This window comes from Pteropus alecto, unplaced genomic scaffold (assembly GCF_000325575.1).
Source record: "Pteropus alecto unplaced genomic scaffold, ASM32557v1 scaffold88, whole genome shotgun sequence".
NCBI classification, from domain to species: domain Eukaryota; kingdom Metazoa; phylum Chordata; class Mammalia; order Chiroptera; family Pteropodidae; genus Pteropus; species Pteropus alecto.
In genome coordinates this window covers 14806415-14827631 of record NW_006494611.1, presented here as the reverse complement: position 1 = coordinate 14827631, position 21217 = coordinate 14806415, and the positions used below count along the sequence as shown (strand labels likewise).

General features: G+C 33.4%; 1 protein-coding gene and 1 pseudogene across 1 annotated transcript in view; both read left to right on the top strand.

The window, feature by feature from the left end:
* Nucleotides 1-21217, top strand: part of MARCH5 (membrane associated ring-CH-type finger 5) — a 49740-nt gene that overhangs the window by 2920 nt on the left and 25603 nt on the right. Inside the window, 1 exon segment of the mRNA XM_025042270.1 lies at nt 13156-13358. Within this exon segment, the coding sequence (XP_024898038.1) occupies nt 13156-13358 (203 nt within the window).
* On the top strand, nt 15945-16066 carry LOC112474201 (annotated as a pseudogene).

The window sequence follows — 21217 nt, the reverse complement described above, 5'->3', positions numbered from 1 at the left end:
GAATTTAATAAATATTGAGTGCCTATCTATGGTTGGTACCATTCTAGGCCCTTGATAACATGGTAGTGAACATAACCAAAAATGCTCGTATGGAGCTTAAATTCTAGTGAGGTTTGTGTCCCATAAACTCAAATAAATGATTATGTTTAATTGTAACATGCATGGTATGTTCAGTTTATACCACTTAATCTTTCAGGGTTTTTAAACTAATGGCAACTTAATAACAAGTTAAATTGCCTTGTCTTTTGTGAATAACTAAATTTAGCAATTATTTATCTTGATAAATTTTATTGTAGTATTTGTAGGTGGAAAGTATATGTAAAGATTTCTCCTTTTTATAAACAGTAAGGAACTGTTGTGTGTAAATTTATTTGAGCTTTTTAAATTGCTGTGGGTAAATAGTTATTTGAGGGTAATGGGAAAGGGGGTGGTTTACAAGTGTTATTAATGATTTGGGGTCACACAGATCATTGCCCCGAAATGATAACCATTTATAAACTCAAACCCTTTATATTAGGCTTTCTGAACCCTGGTCAGTTTTTCTTTCCTTCATTGCCACACTTTTTTCAGGAGACATCTGTTCTATATCACAATTTACGTTCTCATTTTATATTTCTCAAATTTCTCAGATTAAATGTATAGAGAATACAAAGAGTACTCTAACAAACTACAAGAATGGACCTTCGGTTCAAAGTCTGGGCCTACTAAGAAATGTTTCTGGAAATGACTTTCATGTACCCTATCTTCACAGTAAACACTCAGAAATTTGTTGAGGTTGTTTTGCATCACTTGCACCTTGTGAGTAGGCAGGAACTGTAGCCAGTGTTCCCCGAATAGTCAGATGAAGCAAGGAAAATAATCTGCTCCCTGCCCCACTTCTGCAATACAAAGTGATTTAGAATCTTCACTTTTAGAGGATATTATCAACTGCAGATATACATCCCTTTGGTGAATGAACAGTATTCTGGGAACATGCTATATTTATCTTCTGATTTATATAATCATCTTAGTTTCCATTAAAGCAACTTCTCATTCTCTTAGTTGACATCTTTTCCTTAATCACCTCTATCCCATTTTGACAATTACAGAGTAATACCTGGAATTAAAAACCATTAGCAATTAAGTTATATTTGCTTCCATCTATATGTAAAAATATGGAAACTTCACAGGTAAAGCCCCTTTATCTCTTCTGTATGGGACTATCTCCAGTCCCATGTCATCTCATCATCTCTACTCCACTATCATAAATGGGTTTATATTTTTCCAGTCTTCTTTGTTTAATGCTTGTATGTATAGTATATATAATAAACAGTTTTGTTTTTTGTTTCTAAAATTTAAATCAATCTACATTTGCTTTTTTAAATATTGTTTTGAACTCTGACATACAACAATTAAAGAATATATATATTCATTATCTTAACATATCATTCTTCTTTTTAAATCCATTCCTCCGTTAATGACCTTTAGGTTTTTGTTTTCTCTTTATTATTTCTCCTTATAATTTGACTTCCATTCCCCTTTATTCTTAGCTCTACTAAAAATATACTAAAGGTCACCAATAATTTCTTAATCAGTAAACCTAATGACTTTTTTTCTTGGTTCTAATGTCTAATATAATGAAGAGGAAACTGATGGCCAATATCCCCTAACTTCTTCAAACTATGTTCTATTATACCATACTCTTTCTTTATCTTGTGCTTTTCCCCTCCTTATGTATCACCTTTCTTTTACTCCATTCAGTTACTTAAGTATGGTTCAATCTTCAGCACATAATCATTATTCTCTGAAAAGTGTACCCCCTTATCTCACTTGCACTTCTATTTGATGTGTCTTTTTTCCTTATCTCTTTCCACATTTTAGTGTATCATTTCTAGCTGCCTAGTAGACATTTCCACTTATGTATACACAGTATTAATAGCACCTTATCTAAACTACTGATATTTCCCTGGCTTTACTTATCTTGACTTCCCAATTTTTAGTCTTTGATAGACCTTTCTTCTGGTCCACCAGCTGTAAAACCTAAATCTACTTGCTTATCAAATATCGTGGATTCTTCTGCCTCTGACTCCAGTTTTTCTCTTCTACTTTGACTTACAGAATGTCCTGGCTAATGAGAATTAGCCAGGACATAAGTATAATCATGTCATTTCTGTGTTTTAAAATCTGCCATTTTCTACATCACCTATAGGGTAAACTGTAAACTTTTAAGACCCCAGTGAAAGGGTTTAGATCTACTAATATAATCCAACCCCAACCTACCTTAACCATACTCCACTTCCTTGTCCTCTGAATGTATCCTGCTCTTTAATCTCCTGATGTTTGCTTTAGACAACTTCTCTTTTAACATGTAGCTAACTCTTACCCATCTTTTAATGCAGCTCATATATCACCTTGAAGCATTACACAACTCCTTCAGACAGAATGAGTTATTATTACTTCCTGTGTTTGCATAGAACCTTTATGCGTCCATTATAGTATATCACATTGTATTGTAAATATGGTAATGCACTTGTTCCATGTCTCAGAGCCTTCCACACTCACCCTTTACCACCACCACCTTACACATTCAACTGGAAGTTCGCTGGCAACAGAAACTATTCCCTATCCTATTTCTCCAGAAGGACCTGATACATTGGAAACACTGTCGAATCTCAGTGTCTTTTCATTCTTTGACATATCAGTGCTTAGAATAATTCCATAGAACACCATTTTAAAAATCATCTCATTTGCTCAAAACCTGTATTTTCTTATTGCTTATTAAGTTCACATCCTTGAGCCTGGCCTTCAAGACCCTCCATAATCACATTTATTGTTTTTCCTATTATGTTCAAGACACTGAGTATGGGGCTGGCACCAACTACCTTTTTAAAGTGTTACTTCTCTTTAAGAATGAGTATGTAAGTATGTGTCTTTTGCCCAGGTCAAACTGATTTGCTCATTGTCCTCTAAATGCGAGGTATTATTTTCAACATCTTGTCTTTTAAAGCTCTACTCATTCTTCAAGACCCAGCTTAGGTTCTGCCTTATTTAGAAAGCTTTTCTAACTATTTCTGCCAGAAATAATTTTCACCTTTTCTCCAGATTCACGTAGCAGTACTTTACATGCCATACATACATGCCTCCCAACTCTTTACATTGCATAATGCATAAGATGATAAGAGATGATAGTATTTATATGGCACATTGGAATAGACTGGAAGGGGTTTAATCCCTGGTGAAAGCTTATGACTGCTTAAAAGTACCCTAGCAAAAATGAAACATCATTTCTTGTACTGGCTATAATTTCCTAAGAAATGAGAAATGGAAATTTTTATTAGAATACATTATGCATGTGGCAGCATGGTGCAGTGAAAAAAGTTGAGTCAAGGCCTAGATTGCCTCAGTGCCTCTACTTAACCATGAGGCCGTGACAGATTATGTTACCTCTCTGAGCTTTAGTTTCCTTACTTATTTAAGATAAAAATAATTATGTTTGCAGAATTTATTAAGATCATAGACAAAAGGCACAGGATGGATATATGTCAATAAATAATTCCTTTTATTGTGGTATATTTCCCTTCAGCTTTGCCCTTTGTTAATATATCATGATTATGGTTATATCTCTTTGATGAATCTAGATACTTCCAGTCAACTTAGATGAACAAAGAAATTTTTAGTCTTATTGGTATAATTCCTACTCCAGAATACATGGGATATGATGCTTTTAATCCTGAGACAAAGCAAGCATTGTTAAATGGAACCTTCCTTCCATTAACCAGAGTATGGATCTTTAAGCATGTTCTAAACTAAAGTATTCTCTTACCATACAACAATCACGCAAATATATTGTTAAGGCACCATATATAATAGAAAGGTATACTCTCAAGTTGAGAGAAAGCGAGCACCAGTACAGCAAGAATTGTTTCATTGCTCTCTCCTGTATCCTGGAATTGTATTCTTTTACACTCCAGTTTTTATCAAAGTGATCTCTAGAATAGAAGCCTATGGTTTCCCAGATGTTTCTAATAATCCAAAATAAACACCTGCAATTTGAATCTGCAAAGATAGATTACTGCCAGCTGTGTACATATCTATCTTGCTTAGTTAATTTATGTTCCAGTGAGAAACTATTTTGTTGATAAGTTCCCCCCCTTTTTTTCCCCACATACTTTTTAAATAATTAACTTAGTTTATCATATCAACAGTGGAGACTCACAAGTCAACCCTATGAAGTAAGGTTATCTTTGTCATCCATCCTTTCCCAACTGATTTGTAATATCTTTATCTTAAAATCTTTCTATTCCAACCACATTGGAATTGTCCATGACCACATGTTCATTTCCATCTCTGAACTTGTTGATGCTATTATTCTTATTTTGAATACTCTTATTTTTTTCACTCCTTAGTCCAACTTGAATTATCATTTGTAGTTCTCTCCTTTTTATGAAACTTCAGCTATTTCATCCTGTGTTTCTTATTGTTTTCATCACATTTCTGTGTTACATATGGTCTCTAACACCTTTTCTTGGCACTTAATGTTTTATGTGATAGTTTTTATGTGATCTTTCTATGCATATGTTTGTTTCTTATGGCATCAAATAATGTATTTAGTAGATACTCAAGTTGATTCAGGAGATCTTGAACAATCTTAGATTTAAGGCAACCAAGCCATGTATTCCTTGAACTGTTTATAAATTTTATAAATTTTACCATTAGGATATATAGCTGGGGAAAAGTTATAATTTTAAAATTATATCGAAGTCATGTAGAATTCAATGACTAATCTTTTATAAAGAGTTATATATACAGATTATATATAAAGATTAGTGATATTACCAATACCATGTTATATATACAGATTAGTGATATTACCAATACCAGTAAGACTGTACATGTAAGGAATAAGTAATATTCTTTAATTTTGTCTAGTTCTCCTTTCTTATCTCTACGTTATAATAGTGATTTGTTCTTTGATCACTGAACCAATCATGATAATTCCCAGATCTACATTTATATACTTTGTACACTAATGTGCCCCAACTTGGCTGGTAGGAAGGTGTGAAAGTAAATCATGAGTGTGTACAGAAGCAAGCAAGAGGCATTTAGAAAAGCTAGTGGAAGGACAAGAAGGGTGGAAGAAAATGAGAGGATTTGAATGAATGTCTTAAGCAGTGGATGGACTATGGAAAACTGGGGGTTGGTTAGGAAACCAGGACTTTTTCTATTGAATACCAGGGTGCCAAGCAGAATTGTTTTATGTGTTAATTTAGGTAAGAAAATGCATCCATAAAATCTAGACATAGATGTAAAGTTGACACTTTTCATCTTTATCAAGGCCATTATTGCTAGTGTTCATTTGGTGGTTAAATATGTGTCAGACAATTCTTAAACAGTTTCATGATCATTTGTTTAATCCTTCATATTAGATTTTAACATAAAATCTTTCTATGCTTAGAGCACCTTGGGCAGTCTGTTTAAGTGTGTGGGGTCCTTCTCAGGATGTTTTGAAAGAATAAAACAAAGTGCATAGAATCAAATGAAACCAAATGTGTTGAAATAAAGCTATCAAAGTATTAAAAACCTGACATTAGTACTATGGGTTTTAATATAAGATCTAATGGTGGGTCTGAAAACTAATCTCAAATTAGCAATGAGCTAACTGTTATTTGGAGATCTGCATAGCTGTAAAGTAATATGAAAATTTCTGGTCACTGTTCTAATTTCTAATTGCTATACTAATATTACTATGATTTGCTTACATTCACCATTGAAGGAAAATTAAATTTTATTTAGAGGTTAGCGAAAATAAAGATATAATTTTTTCCCCATCCGAATTTACCAATCTCCATAAGTTTTTCATGGATCCCAGATTGAGAAGTCCTGCCTTAAAACTCTGAAGAGATTCTGTCATTAAATGTATAAGTGGTGGGCAAGGATTTGAATTCAGGCAATCTGGCTCCAAAGCCTGGGTTCTTTAACCAGTTAGAATATCCTGAACTCGCATAATCTTTTCCTCTGATTTAATCAGCTGTTTCCCTTAGAAGAAATGTTCTTAAAAACCAAATAATTTTAAAACGTTTAAATTGAATGTAAAATGAAATTTCATTTCTACTTTATGATGACTTGAGAAGACAAAGGGAAGAAATAAGAAAAAAAGAAATAAGGGCTAGAACAGATGTTCTCAAACTTTAACACAATCACCCAAAGGGCTTGTTAAACATAAATGTTAGTGCTTCCTCAAAAAATTAAAAATTGAATTACCATGTGATCCAGCAATTCCACTTATGGGTATAAACCCAAAAGAATTGAAAGCAGCGTCTCAAAGAGATATTCATACAGCCATATTCATAACAGCATTATTCATAATCGCTAAAGCATAGAAACAACCCAAGTGTCTATTAGCTGATGAATGGGTAAGCAAAATGTAATATTTGCATACAATGCACTATTATTCAACCTTAAAAAAGGAAGGATATTCTGTAGTATGCTACAAAGTAGATGAAAGTTAAGGATATTATGCTAAGCGAAATAAGCCAGTCACAAAAACAGACAAATACTGAATGATTTCACTTATATGAGGTACTTAGATTAGTCAGAATCATAAAGACAGTAAGTGCAATGGAATTTGTCAGGGACTGGGGGAAGGGGAGAATGGGAGATGTTTTTTAATAGGTGCAGAGTTCCAGTTTTACATGATGAAAAGAGTAATGGGGATGGGTGGTGGTGATGGTTGCACAACAATGTGAATGTGTTTAATAGACTGAACTGTGTATTTACAGGTTGCGATGATAAAATGTTAAATGTATTTTACCACAAAAAAAAGAAAAATGATTTAAAATAAAAAAAATTAGAAATAAAATCTTTAAATGTAGTATCAGGTCCCACCTCCAGAGTTTCTGATTCTGTAAATCTGGAGTGGGGCCTGAGAGTTTGCATTTCTAGCAAGTTCTCAGATGATGTTTGTGCATTCACACGGAACACTGCTTTCTGAGAGATTGGAAGATGGAAAAGAACAAGGGGGAAAATGACTTAAAGAGAAACTCTTAAGAGTTTGGTCAGAAATTACAACTCTTCTCCAGTGTGGACTTTGAAAGTTTTTTGGCTTTGTTCTTTAAAATGGAAAATAACTAATTATTCTCACCTTTTATGGATATTCAAATTGCCATCTCATAAGTCATATTAAAATATATGATAATTTGAATTAAAGCAGAATTGTTATATTGATCCTGAAATGCCAATATAATGACATTATCAGTAAAAATTAATTTCAAAACATTTGGTTTTAACTTTGTTGGCTATTTTTATCCAAGAAATGACCTGATGCAATAGCAGAATCAAGAGCATATTTTGCCCAGTGTGAGAAATAGAAAAGCATATTTTGCCCAGTGTGAGAAATAGAAGAGCATATTTTGCCCAGTGTGAGAAATAGAAATAGAAAAGTACTTGTAGTAGTGGGAATTAGGTTTATTTAAGTCTTTTCCGCTCAAATTTCAGTCAATAGGAAACAAAGCTGTTGACAACAAATACTATGTGTACTTATAAAAGTTGTTTAGAGTTTACAGTTATATGATTGTTTTAGGGCCATCTCTTATATCTGGTTTCTCACACTATCAAAATTGTTTGGGTTGCACATGATAGCAAATCTGTCTGAAACTGGTTAAGCTAAAAAAATATATATATATATATATATGGGTTTATGTAATGGAACACTGCAAGAGTATATTTAGTTTTAAGCACAGTTTGATCCATGTCTCAAAGCCATCAGTTTCCATCTTTCAGCTTCCTCTGGCTTCCTTAGGCTCCACATGGTGGCTCTCGTGGCAGCAATAGCCTCACACCCTTATTTAGTCTCACACTTTCCTGCTTTCAAGCCCAATAGAAAAGAGAAAGTTCGTGTACCAACTTTCCCAGCAAAAATTCTGAGGTTCACTCTGACAAAACCAGCTTTATGGGCACATCCTCTCAATCACTGTAATCTTGGGGATGGGATACGCCTTAAACCAATCTAAAGATTACTCTTCCTAAAGCTGGGGATGGAGGAGGACTAACTGCCTAAACTATAACATACATAGATGGTATTGGAGGGAGGAGGAGTATTCCATAGAAAGTGTGGATTACTGTTTGTTTCTAAGAAAGAGTAGAAATTGTGCTATACATTAAAGCACAAATTTCTACTTTCCCCTCCATTCTAAGTTCTGGAGAAACTATAAGCCCATCTTTTTTTTTTTTTTTTTTTGGTGGGGGGAGGGATTTTTCTTTTTAATTGAAAATTATTTAAAATTTTTTTCCCCCGTCTACCTCTCCCCTCTATCCCTTACCCTCTGGTGACCACTGTCCAAGTCTATGAATCTCTGTTTGTCCCGTTCATTTGTTGCATTTAGGTTTATATCCCACATATAAGTGATATCATGTGATTTTCAACTTTTTCTGTCTGGCTTATTTCGCTTAGTATGATTATGTCAAGGTCCATCCATGTTGTTGGAAATGGCAGTATTTCATCTCTTCTTATGGCTGAGTAATATTCCATTGTACTACAGCTTCTTTAGCCAATCATCTATCGTAGGACACTTAGGTTGCTTCTATGTTCTGGCCACTGTGAATAATGCTGCTATGAACATTGGTGTGCAAATATCTTTTCAGATATGAGTTTTCAAGTCTTTGGGGTAAATACCCAGTAGAGGAATTGCTGGATCACATGGTAGATCAATTCTTAGTTTTTTGAGGAACCTCCATACTGTTATCCATAGTGGCTGTACCAATTTGCAGTCCCACCAGCAGTGTATGAGGGTTCCTATTTCTCCACATCCCCTCCAGCATTTGTTATTACTTGTCCTGTTGATTATAGCTATTCTAACAGGTGTGAGGTGGTATCTCATTGTGGTTTTGATTTGCATTTCCCTAATAGCTAGCGATGTTGAGCATCTTTTCATATATTTTTAAGCTCATCATTTTTAAACATCTCTTTTCTTCTTAAAAGAAGGTGGACAATTGGAAAATAAGTAGCTGAAATAGATTGCATCAAGGAAGGAGTAAGGTATGGGGAAGCAAAAAGAGAAAGTATAAGACCTCAGATGATGTTCCTGGTCAGTCTATCAAGTTTTTTTTCAAATGAAAGAATTCATATACATTATTTGTTCTCTCCCTTTTTTCTAGCCTTGGAGATTAATAATTGCTATAGGCTATTTGCCAAAAAACATTCATGTGAGCATTTTTATATGCTCTTATTTCCCATGTGCCTGGCCCTTATTTCACAGACCAATGTTTTTTCCATATTAGGTAAACTCATATACCTAGTAGGGGAGTAAATCAGTCACTGATTCTTTAGAACTTAACATTTTCTGTTCTGTTACTTATGTTAAAAAATATTTAGTCATCAGAAGCAATTATTTTTAACTTAGGCAAATCCAGTAATTGTCTCCTTCATACAGTTGCTTTCTCCAATCTCTTTGCTTTTTTTTTTAACCTGCCTATTTTCCACACCAGCAATTTCCAAACTATATTGTACATCATGATCACCTTGAGGGCTTATAAAACAGATCTCTAGGCACTTTTCCTCCAGCATTTCTGATTCACTAGATCTGACATAGAACCAGAGAATTTTAAGTTTCCAAGTGATCCTGAAGCTGCTGGTCCAGGGACCTTTGTATTGAAAATTCCTGTAATAAAATCACTTCTCCCGGCCTGATTTCTGCTCTTACTACTCCCTCAAGTCTTCTGAGATCTATCCAAATCGATCCTGCTTCTTAAAATGAATGTACAGGAACCTCAAAACTAATCTCTTTTATCTGTTGGATATAGCCTCAATTAAACTGTAGGGTTTTCCAGATAGATACAATCTTTATTATTTTTTGTGTAACCACAAGATACCCTGAATGCTCAGCAGATGTTGCTGGCAGGTTGTGTAATTTTCAGTTTTTTGCTTTTTTGTACTATTACTAAGTTAGAAATTTCCATTTTGTATTTATTAGTATCTAAACTATAATTTTTAGATCAAGTAATTGGCATTGTTATCAGAAGTTTACATATTCTGGACAATTATTTGATCTAAAATGACCATCATATTTACTGTTTAACAGTTGGAAGAAATAGAAAATTGGTGTGGTAAATTAGTAGAATTTGAAAACCAGGCAAACTTTTTGAGAGTATTGATATCAGTAAGTTTTCTTTTTTAATATCTCCTCTGTAAGATAGTTTCAGTTAATTTCTGATGAGCATTAGCTTCAAAACCCAAATTTGTAAGCTATCCATTCACTACCACTATGAATCAAACAATAAAAACAAAGTTGTTTGTTTTAAACACCTCTAATTAGGCTTAACTCGTAATAAGTTTTCACTTTAACTATTGTTCATCTAATCCACCACAGTTGTGAAATTAGAAAAAATCTGAAAGTGCCTGCTTTTAAATGTCAGTTGAATACCTTCTAAAAAGTAAGACTATGAAAGTATTTAGGGTGAAGTATACTGATGCTTGCAATTTTGAAATGCATCAGAAAATACATTGATGAATGAATATGTGGTAAAGCACATATGTAGCAAAATGATAAGAATTACAGAGTCTCGGTATTGGGAATATGGGTATTCACTTACAGATTTTCAACTTGTTTTGAAAGTTTGAAAATTTTCATAGTAAAATGTTGGGAAAAAATAAACTTAACACTTATCCAGAATTTATGGATACTATACACACAAGTATTCCTATTAGATTGAAATATGAAATTTCCATTGATGTGAGTCAAAAACACAAACATAGGCAATTTCATTTGGTTTTAACTTAGTATTAAGGTTATTCTGAGTATATATATATTTTTCTAAGTCTAAAATGCTACCTAAATACGATAGTTTTTTTAGTAGATTTATTTTTACTTTTTTTTTTTTTTCCTAATGACAGATATTGGCTTAAGATTCACCTCACCTTAATACTGATTAATTATGCTGGTCTAGCTGTACTTAGCTCCATATATATTTCATTGTTGAAATGAAAAACTTACAAGAACCTAGAAAGTTTCTACATATTCTTCCTATATTTTGTTACCAAAATGATACATCTCATTTCCCAGTGGTATACATATATGTTTACAAAATTGCCTCAGTTGTGGGGAAAATATAACACTTTAATTAACTGGCCTATTTGCTCTATACTTGTCAATTGAAATTTTATGCAAAAGTTATAGATTAAAACCCAAACCTGTAATAGTGGCGATGGTTGCACAACAATATGAATATACTTAATTCTACTTAATTGTGCTCTTTAAAATGGTTAAAGTAGTAAGTTTTATATTATGTATATTTTACCACAATAAAATTTAGAAAAAGGAAGAGGCGGCATTTTTGGATAACCATAAGACAGTATGAGGGCCCAGCTTGGCTGGGGTGGGTCAAAGGATCAGCCTGGTAAATAAATGCTGCCTACCTCTCATTTTTACCTAGGTCATATGAAATCTGACTGAATTTGAAAGCTGAGTAAAATCACAGTTTTGGATATTGTTGCCACGGATCCAGTTCAGTTTTCCCATTTCTAAATGAAAAGTTTTAATTGGAGCACACAATTAAAATTCATGTTGTTCTACAAGAACAGAAGACTTCACCCATCTATAGTACTTGACTGTATAGTCTTTCCCACTGAGCATAGTTAAGCTGGTTATTCTGACAGGAGCTTTTATCTAATCAAGTGAAAAGTGCACAGTAGGTATTAGCAGTAGTTTTCAATTGTACAATCATACTTTATTGGGACAGGTAAATGGTCTCATTGAATTAAATTGTATTTGCCCTAATGGAACTTGATGTCAAAACTGTTAATTGAGGGAAAAAAGGAATTGCAGCCTAATTCCACAAGAACAAATTAGACCTCCTGAAGTACCCATGAAAGCAAAATGGAAAAATATTATAAATTTAACCATCTCAGTAGAATTTTTTCTTTTTTAAAAATAATTAGTTTCAAGTATGCAGTACATTGGTTAGACAGCTATATAGTTCATAAAACACTTCTCCCAGTTGCTCCCTCCCTCTCCTGGCCCTCCACTTAGTCATCATATTAATGCTAACTGCATTCCCTCTGCTGTGCTCCCCATCCCAGTGCCCAGCTGTCAACTACTAATTTATACTTCTTTAACACTTCACCCTATTCTCCCAGCCCCCACACCCTCTCTCCTCTGTCCATCACCAAATTGTCCATTATATTTGTGAGTCTGTTTTTTATTTTTGTTCCTTAGATACTGCATATAAGTGAAATCATATAGTATTTATCTATCTCTGTGTGACTTATTTCAGTCAGCATAATAATCTCTAGGTCCAACCATGTTTTTGCAAATGGTAGGATTTCATTTTTTTTTGTTGGCTGAGTAATATTCCATTGTATATATGAACCATAATTTGTTTATCCAGTCATCTGTTGATGGGCATTTACGTTGCTTCCATATCTTGGCTATTATAAATTGTGCTGCCACGAATATTGGAGTACATAGATCTTTACGATAGAATTTTTTCTTAACATAAGCATCCCAGACTTGACGCTTCTAGATTTCAAATATAATGAATATAATTCCAAAAAGAAAAACCAGTTGTACCTATAATGGAAACACGTAGGCCCAAATTTATCATATCATTATCCTAAAACAATTTATCCTAAGTCTTCATTTCTTCTTCCCTTTGCACTCTTTAACTTAATAATCTTTTCTTATACTTTACCAGAAAGAGAAATGGGTGGGGTTTTTTTCTTTCAGTTGAAAATTGAATGAGACTATATGTGAAATCACTTGTATAATACTTTAGTTTCCCAAGTTCAAGAGGTTAAAAGGTTAATGTTGAAATGGAGAAAACACTGAATTTTACATATTTCTGTGCTAACCACTCCTTAAGGAATTATTAGGTCTTATAAAACAAAAGAAGCTTGAGGGTTGTCTCCTTGCATTCTGGTTCATTAGAGAAGATGAAGAATTACTAGAAGGTGGAGGAAATTACATGAAAACAAAATTCGGAAAATACAAGATTCTACAGACAAATACAAGGAAAAACAGAAAAAACTACTGGAAATGTATTGGTGGCTTTGTTTCCTTAGTCTTTTAATGTAGAAAGAGGTTCTATGATATACTGTAGTAGGCTCATCCCATTAAGTGAGAGCATCAGTGGAGAGGAGGCTGGGATCATAAAGATAATGTCATTTTCTCTTTTAATTTACAGAAGTTGCTGGGTGTGTTTTGCCACTGATGAAGATGATAGAACAGCCGAATGGGTGAGACCATGCAGGTGCAGAGGATCTACAAAATGGGTTCACCAGGCTTGTCTACAGCGCTGGGTGGATGAAAAACAAAGAGGAAACAGTACAGCCAGAGTGGCATGTCCTCAGTGCAATGCTGAATACTTAATAGTTTTTCCAAAGTTAGGTAAGAAGATCCTTAAAAACAACACAGATATATGTGATGTCATTATACAAAACTATGATCTCGGGTTTATTTTAAAGTGACCCATCTCTTTGCTTTTGTGAATTTCTCTATTCCCTTTCTGTTGTTTCCTCTCTGTTTTGCTAACAGTTTATATTATCCTTAATATAACCCCAGATCCATCTATATGTCTGTGCATTAAATGTTTTCATTTGGTTGAGTAGATAAAGAATTTGGACCTCTAAAACCACTAACCATGTGGATAAAATCAAATAACAAGGCTATAATAAAAAGCCGACTAAAGAGCCTCGATCTCTGGAGACCATTGGTGTAGGAAAAAGAAAACAATAGTGTGTTCTTTCTAATACTTAATTCTTCTATTAAGAAATAAAAGTAGGGAAATTAAAGCTTCAATAAAAGAGAGCATTATACTCATCTTTGGAATCCCAATTTATGTGGTTTTCTTTCATGAAAACTGCTTTCCTTTTTCTGCAAGTTAGCAGGCAAGGAACAACCAAAGGTCTTTAAGAATGAGACTAGCATTTTTTAAAAAGTATAGTAGACTGTTTAAAGGAAGCTGTAACTAAAGCTGACATTTAGTTAAAATGTTCCAGTGCAGCTATGTGGTTATGACCTGGTGTCTTTCTCTTTGTTTGGTATTTATGCCATGCCAGTTGTTAAACATTTTTAATATCACCCTTGGCTATAATCAAGAGGTATATGAAAATAGTTTGGATTCTGGAAGGTCAGAAGGAAAGAATGACTTTTGGCAGGGAGTAGGGTTCAAGAAGAAACTGGAAATAATTTTATTAGATGTGTTGTTTTTTTTCTAGATGCTATACATATTGAAAACAGACCCATTTGTTTAATGAGGCAACATAAATGCAGATAATGAAGTGCTTTTATAATGTGAGAAGGTAATAAGAGCAAACAAAAATTCCATGGTTGTCTATATTTCTCTAGCATCAGGCATAGGAAGAAATGATAGCTTCCTATCAAAGGAAAGTAGCATAATATAGAAAGTAGTATTTCTCAAACGTTTAGAATTTGTGGACCACATGATAGGTCTTCATGTACACCACTAATTTTAGATAAACACAGGAATAATTCAAAATGTTTTATTGTAATATCAAAGCAGTATTTTAAAATAATTTAAACATTAGGAAAAACAATTACTGCTGCAATCTTTCACCATATTGATACCTGGTTCACTAAAGTCAAAGTTACAGTTTTGTATTTAACTTTCTTTTCCTACTCTTGAGTTCTAAATTTAGATAATCTCAGTTTTCAACTGTAGGTTGTTGGGAATAACATCAAGTATAGGATGATTACATTAGATATTTTAGATATTCAGATGTGTGAAAACAAAAATTATTGCAAGAATTCTCACTGAAAACTTCATAAAACGTTTGATGAGGCATTAAGTTGACAATGTATGGCACTCAACAGTGAAGTTGAATATTTCAGTTTGGAGGATGGCAGTGGGTAAATCTGCCCTTTGGTTTTTTTTCAATTTTAGGAAATATATTGTTAGGTCTGTGTGGTAATTGAATGCTGTTTTTAAGTATATCTAATAATATACTGATTTCTTTCTACAAGGAAGGAAAATGGCTAGATGTTGGAAAAGTCAAACTTTTTTGTTAAGCCATTTGCATCATGATTTGGTCTTCATATTTTATCCTTAAGAATTATTATTTCACCTTCAGATGCTAGATCATGTTATTCATTATACCGTATGTCATGGAGATCTGCCACTTGAGTAAGCCACAGATAATCATCGAATTTTTTTATTGACCTTATCAGTGTCATGAAAAAATTTTTTATCCTTTATTTGAATAGTTTTTGTTAGCATTTTTCCTCCTGACAAGATAGAAAAGCGAAGTCTTTTATTTGCTTCTTTCTTGATATAACATGCTAAAGATAACTGCTCAGGGGCTGCAGTTTGAATTATATTCACAATTTTCCATGCAGCTTTTAACACTGACTCAAAAATAGAAGGCTTATTGTCAAATGCCAGCTGTTGTCTGTAAATGAAGCCATGTGTGAATCGGCTTTCAGGTACCATACTTTTCCTTGCTATGTACGTGGCTAATGATATTGGCCATACTAATCCCAGTATACCTTTTCAAGTCAAGGTTTAAAAATAATTGTTAAAAGAAAATCTATTCTCTATAGCATGTTTTCATCGTTAATAAGAATTTAATGTTGCCTGTATTTTTTGATTTCTATATCATATGATGTATATGCCATGAGTTGATTCATACTCTGAACACTAGTAATTTCATGCAGGCATAAAACAAAGTATTTAAGGGCATACATCTTAATAATAATTGTTCTTTTTCACTAGTACCAAACATATTATTTAATGTCCAATAGAATTTTGGACATTAAAAAATGATAGAATTTTGCCTGTAGATTGTTTTGTTTCTCTCTGAGCATATTTGTCATTAATTTTGAAGCTATAGTTAAACCTGTTTTTGTTAAAATAAAGATCTTTTGACTGCATTTTTTAAATCTTTGCTTTTAATGACAAAATTCATATTGCAAGCTTTCATTGATTTACTAGAGTAGTTGAAAATTGCATGAATAGTCTACAGCCATGCTACTACCCTGAACGTGCCTGATCTCGTCTTATCTCTGAAGCTAAGCAGGGTCGGGCCTGGTTAGTACTTGGATGGGAGACCACCTAGGAAGACCAGCTGCTGTAGGTGTAAAAAAAAAAAAAAAAAGAAAGAAAATTGTATGAATGCTTCAGTGGCTTTTTATCCCTATTTTGTAATGTTTCACTCCCTGTTTAATGATGTATTAAAGTAAAATGGAAACAAGGAGGTCTCCCAGTTCAAAGTAATCACTCCTTATTTGTCACAGCCCATTCTAAGATCACACTATTTCACTTTAAGATGATACTTTTATCATTTGTGGCATTCTGAGTTAAATGTGTTTTACTTTTATTTTTCAATGAATACTTTGGAGGCATTGACTCATTTTCCTAAAATTGAGATTTAACACATGATAGAACAACAAAATATGTATTTAACCAATGTTAACAACTCACATAATGTAAAAATTTGTTAGCTGAAACAAACACTCCCCTCTTAACTATCCTTGTAGAGGATGTGTGACCCTGGGAACATAACAATTAACCTAAAAGAATTTTCTTAAGTCACAACAATCTTACTTTTCAAATTTGTGAAACATGATCAAAATTTTTATCCTTTTTTCATCAAATTGTCTTTAGACCTTTTAATAGATTGCCAGGGACTACCATTGGTCTCCAAATGACACTTAAGAAACACTAGCTAGAAGAAGAAATAAAAGACCTGAAAAAACAGAGAGGAAGAGGTGATGGTTAACATCCTGTGGGATGATCTCTGTGTAGCAGGTATTAAAAAAAGTTTTCATGTTGGTTTAGCCTCAGTCTAGCTGGCTAGCCAGCCAAGTGTGAATTTACTTAGTGGTGGCTGGAATGGAGGGATGGTGGAAAGTGTGTTCTTAATTGTTGATAAGGAAGTATATCGTGCTCTGTTATGAAGAACTTAGAGGACTCATTAGATTTTCATTTCTCTCTATTTGCCACCTATGTTAGGGTTTGCTTTCTTCTAATTAGTTTGACAAGTTGTATATGTGCAGCTATGTACTTAAAAACTACTCAGTATGGTCTGAGGACCAGCAACATTGGAATCTTCTAAGAGCTGTTAGTAAAGAAGAAACTTAGTCCCTTCCCCTACCCACCCCCAGTTGTAATTAATCAAAATTACGTTTTTATGAAATCATCAGATAATTTATAGCATGATGCTTGAATTTAAGCATTGCTTTGAAGTATGAAGGGAATACCAACAGGAAAAAGTTTGTCTTTCATTAAAAATAAATCCTTTTCATGATGTTTAAGATCAGGTAGTAACTTTTTTTAGCCAAATATAAGAATTTGGAGGAAAATATCTTAAAGGCAGAGTTCTTGATTCCCAAGGGGAGCAGAGGCTGATTTACATTTCATTTTTTTTTTAATGATGTTTTGTAGTTTTCAGTGTTCAGATCTCTTCTTTTATTAAATTTATTCCTAAGTATTTCATTCTTTTTGATGCTATTTTAAATGGAATTGTTTTCTTAATTGTATTTTCAGATCGTTGTGAGTATATAGAATACAGTTGATTTTTGTGTTTTGATCTTGTATCCTGCAACCTTGCTGAACTTGTTTAATAGTTAATAGTTTTTTAGTGGATTGCTTAGGATTTCCTGTATACAGGATTATGTCATTTGCAAACAGTTCTCTTCCAAACTAGATGCTTTTATTTCTCTGGCTACAACTTCCAATACAGTGTTAACTAGAAGTGGTGAGGAGAGACATCCTTGTCTTGTTTTTGAACTTAAGAGAAAAACAATATTTCACCATTAAATATATATCTCTGGGTTTGTTTTCTTATAGATAATCTTTATCAGGTTGAGGATGTTCCCTTCTGGTTGAGAGTTTTTACCATGAAAGGGTGTTGGATTTTGTCAAATGCTTTTTCTGCTTCTGTTGAGATGATCATGTGGTTTTTGTCCTCTATTCTATTAATATAGTATGTTACATTAATTTTTGTAGGTTAAACCAATTTTGCATTCCTGAGATAAATTCCTCTTTGTCACGGTATAATACATTTTAGATGCCGTTGGATTCGGTTTGGTAGTATTTTGTCGAGGAATTTTTTGTCTATAGTCATAATGGATATTGGTCTGTAGTTTTCATGTGATATCTTTCACTGGTTGTGGTAGTGGACTAATATTGGCCTCACGGAACAAGTTTGGAAGTGCTCTCATATTTTGGGGGAAGAGTTTGTGAAGGATTGGTGTTAATTCTTTAAATATTTGGTGACATTGGAGCTGCCTGGTCCTAGGCTTTTTTTTATAGGAAGTTTTTGATTACTAGTTTAATCTTTTACTTGTTATAGGTCTGTTCAGGTTTTCTATCTCTTCTCGAGTCAGTTTCAGTAGTTTGTGTCTTTCTAGGAACTTGTCCATTTTATCTAGAGTATCTAATTTGTTAGCATATAATTATTCATAGTATTCCTTTATAATCCTTTTTATTTTTGTAAGATTGGTATTAATGTCCCCTCTTCGATTCATGATTTTAGTAATTTGAATCTTCTCTCCTTTTTCTTGCTCAGTCTAAAGATTTGTCAATTTTGTTCATCAAAACCCAACTTTTGATTTCATTGATTTTGCTCAATTTTTTCATTTTCTATTTTATTTATTTCTATTCTAGTCTTTATTCTTTCCTTAGGCTTGGTTTGGGTTTAGTTTGCTTTTCTTTTTCTTGTTGTTTAAGGTGGAGGTTTAGGTAATTGGTTTGAGGGTTTGGTTTTTTTTTTAATAGATTTTTTTTTTAGAACAGTTTTAGGTTCACAGCAAATTGAGAGGAAGGTACAGGTATCCAATATACTCTCTGCCTCTTCACATGCATAGCCTCCTCCATTATCAACATCTTTCACTAGAGTGATATGTTTGTTATAATTGGCGAACCTATATTGATACATCATTATTACCCTAAGTCCATAGTTTACTATTGGGTTCACTCTTGGTGTTGTACATTCTATGGTTTGGGGCAAATGCGTAATGACATATATCCACCTTTATAGTATAACATATATAGTATTTTCACTGCACTAAAAATTCTAACCCCAGGTAACCACTGATGTTTTTGACCTTTTTCAAAATGTCATGTGGTTGGAATTATACAGTATATAGCCTTTTCAGATTGACTTCTTCCACTTAGTAATATATATTTAAAATTTCTCCATGTTTTGATAGTTCATTTCTTTTTAGCACTGAAAAATATTCCATTATCTTAACGTACCACAATTTATCCATTCACCTACCGAAGGACAGCTTGGTTGTTTCCAAGTTTTGGCAATTGCGAAATAAAGCTGCAGTAAATATCTGTATGCAGGTTTTTGTGTGGACATAAGTTTTCAACTTATTTAGGTAAATACCAGGAAGGGTGATTGCTGGATTATATGGTAAGAGTATGTCTAGTTTTGTAAGAAGCCGCCAGACTGTCTTTCAAAGTAGCTGAACATTTTGTATTCCCATCAGCAATGAGTTCCTGTTACTTCATAGCCTTATTAGTATCTAGTGTTGTCAGTGTTTTGGATTTTAGCCATTCTAATAGGTGTTTAGTGATATCTCATTGTTTAAATTTACAGTTGTCTAATAACATGATGTTAAACACCTTTTCATATACTTATTTGCAGTCTTCTGTGGTCTTTGATGTGGTGTCTGTTAAGTCTTTTGATCATTTTTTAAATCAGATTATTTTCTTGTTGAGTTTTCAGTGTTCTTTGTATATTTTTGGGTAACAATCCTTTATCAGGTATGTCTTTTGCAAATATTTTCTCTCAGTCTGTAGCTTGTCTTCTCATTCTCTTGATCTTTTTAAGCGTCGGTATGTGACCATGCAACTTTAGGGAATGTCTGTTTTTAAAAAGGTTTCAGTGCATCGAGGCAGTTGTGAAAAGATTTACTTTAGTTTATCAGGCACACATTCGGCTTAGGATCAGGTTCTATCTAAAAATATTGACCAGTAACCAAAAGTGTTCCAAGTGGCTATTCTGATTCTGATTCATAGTTTCGTTGTTGTTTTTTTTTAAGTATATATGGAAAGAGTAAATATTTTTCTGAATTTAATGTAAGCTTCAGTCTTCACTTTCCAAATACCTGATTTATAGTTTTGACTCCTTCACATATTTGCCTTTTCAATTTTGAGATTTGTCAATTTTGCCTTCAAAACATCATTTTTTAAATTGTAAAAAGTATTCGATATATGCAGAAATAAAAAGCATTTTGAAATTGAGGTCAGTGTACTTCTCTTTGGAATAAGTTTAACTAAATGAATCTGGCACTCTTGAATAGGAATGTGATAAATAAATAAAAAGAATTTACTCTTTATGCTTGGATTTGGGGTAGATTCCAATCCATCATTGCCCTGGCACATGTCAGTTGCTATATAAAAAGTCAAATACAATGTCAAATCTAAACCCTCAAAGGAAAGAGTTCTGTTCCCAAGAGAACAGGGATAGCTTAACAATGTAAAACTTTATCTAGAGTAACATCGGGGGCCTTAAATTAGTACTATGAAACAATATAATGAGGATTTACAGGAAGACCTGGAAGTTCCTTCTAATATATATAAATAGAATCATGGAAGCTTTTTGCATTACCTTTTTTTTTATGGCCTTATAGCTTTAATAAGCCAAATGAAAACAATCAAGTCCAAATCCTATCCTTTATCTCAAGATAAAATCTATTTGTTTTCAAGGTAAAGTTTTGTGAGTACATACTTCTTAAGCCACATTTAAGGAACTCATCTCTCAACTAATGTTGGATGTGTCTCTCTTTATTTTGTACATGAAAACCTCCTACAGATTTAATATCGGCATTCATTATCTGGTCAAACCCTGCACATGCTCTTCAAACCAATCAAATTTGGGATCCTCAGCATTTTCTGACAAAATTAAGTGTGGAATTAGCAGATTCAGTGAAGACCTGTTTTTTACTTAACCACATTGGCTCCATTTGGATTGGATTTAGAAGATGGGGAAGTATAGACGTTTCTTGACCTGAGTCTCTTATCAGTAGAGATTTAGAAGGGAGAACACAATCAGGAAGAGACTGGCTGTTGACTCCAGAGCACTGCCACTTGGTGGTGGTGTGTGCTGGACTTGGGATAGTCGAGGTATTTGGGTGGGATTACTTGAAGGTGTTACAGCAGTTGTTTGGTTTGGATAAATCTATGAGGGTAATAGCATCAGAAGCAGCAACCCTACCCAGTCCAAGCCTGGCTACCATCACGCTGCTCATCTCTGTCAGTGCTCGGCATATATCAC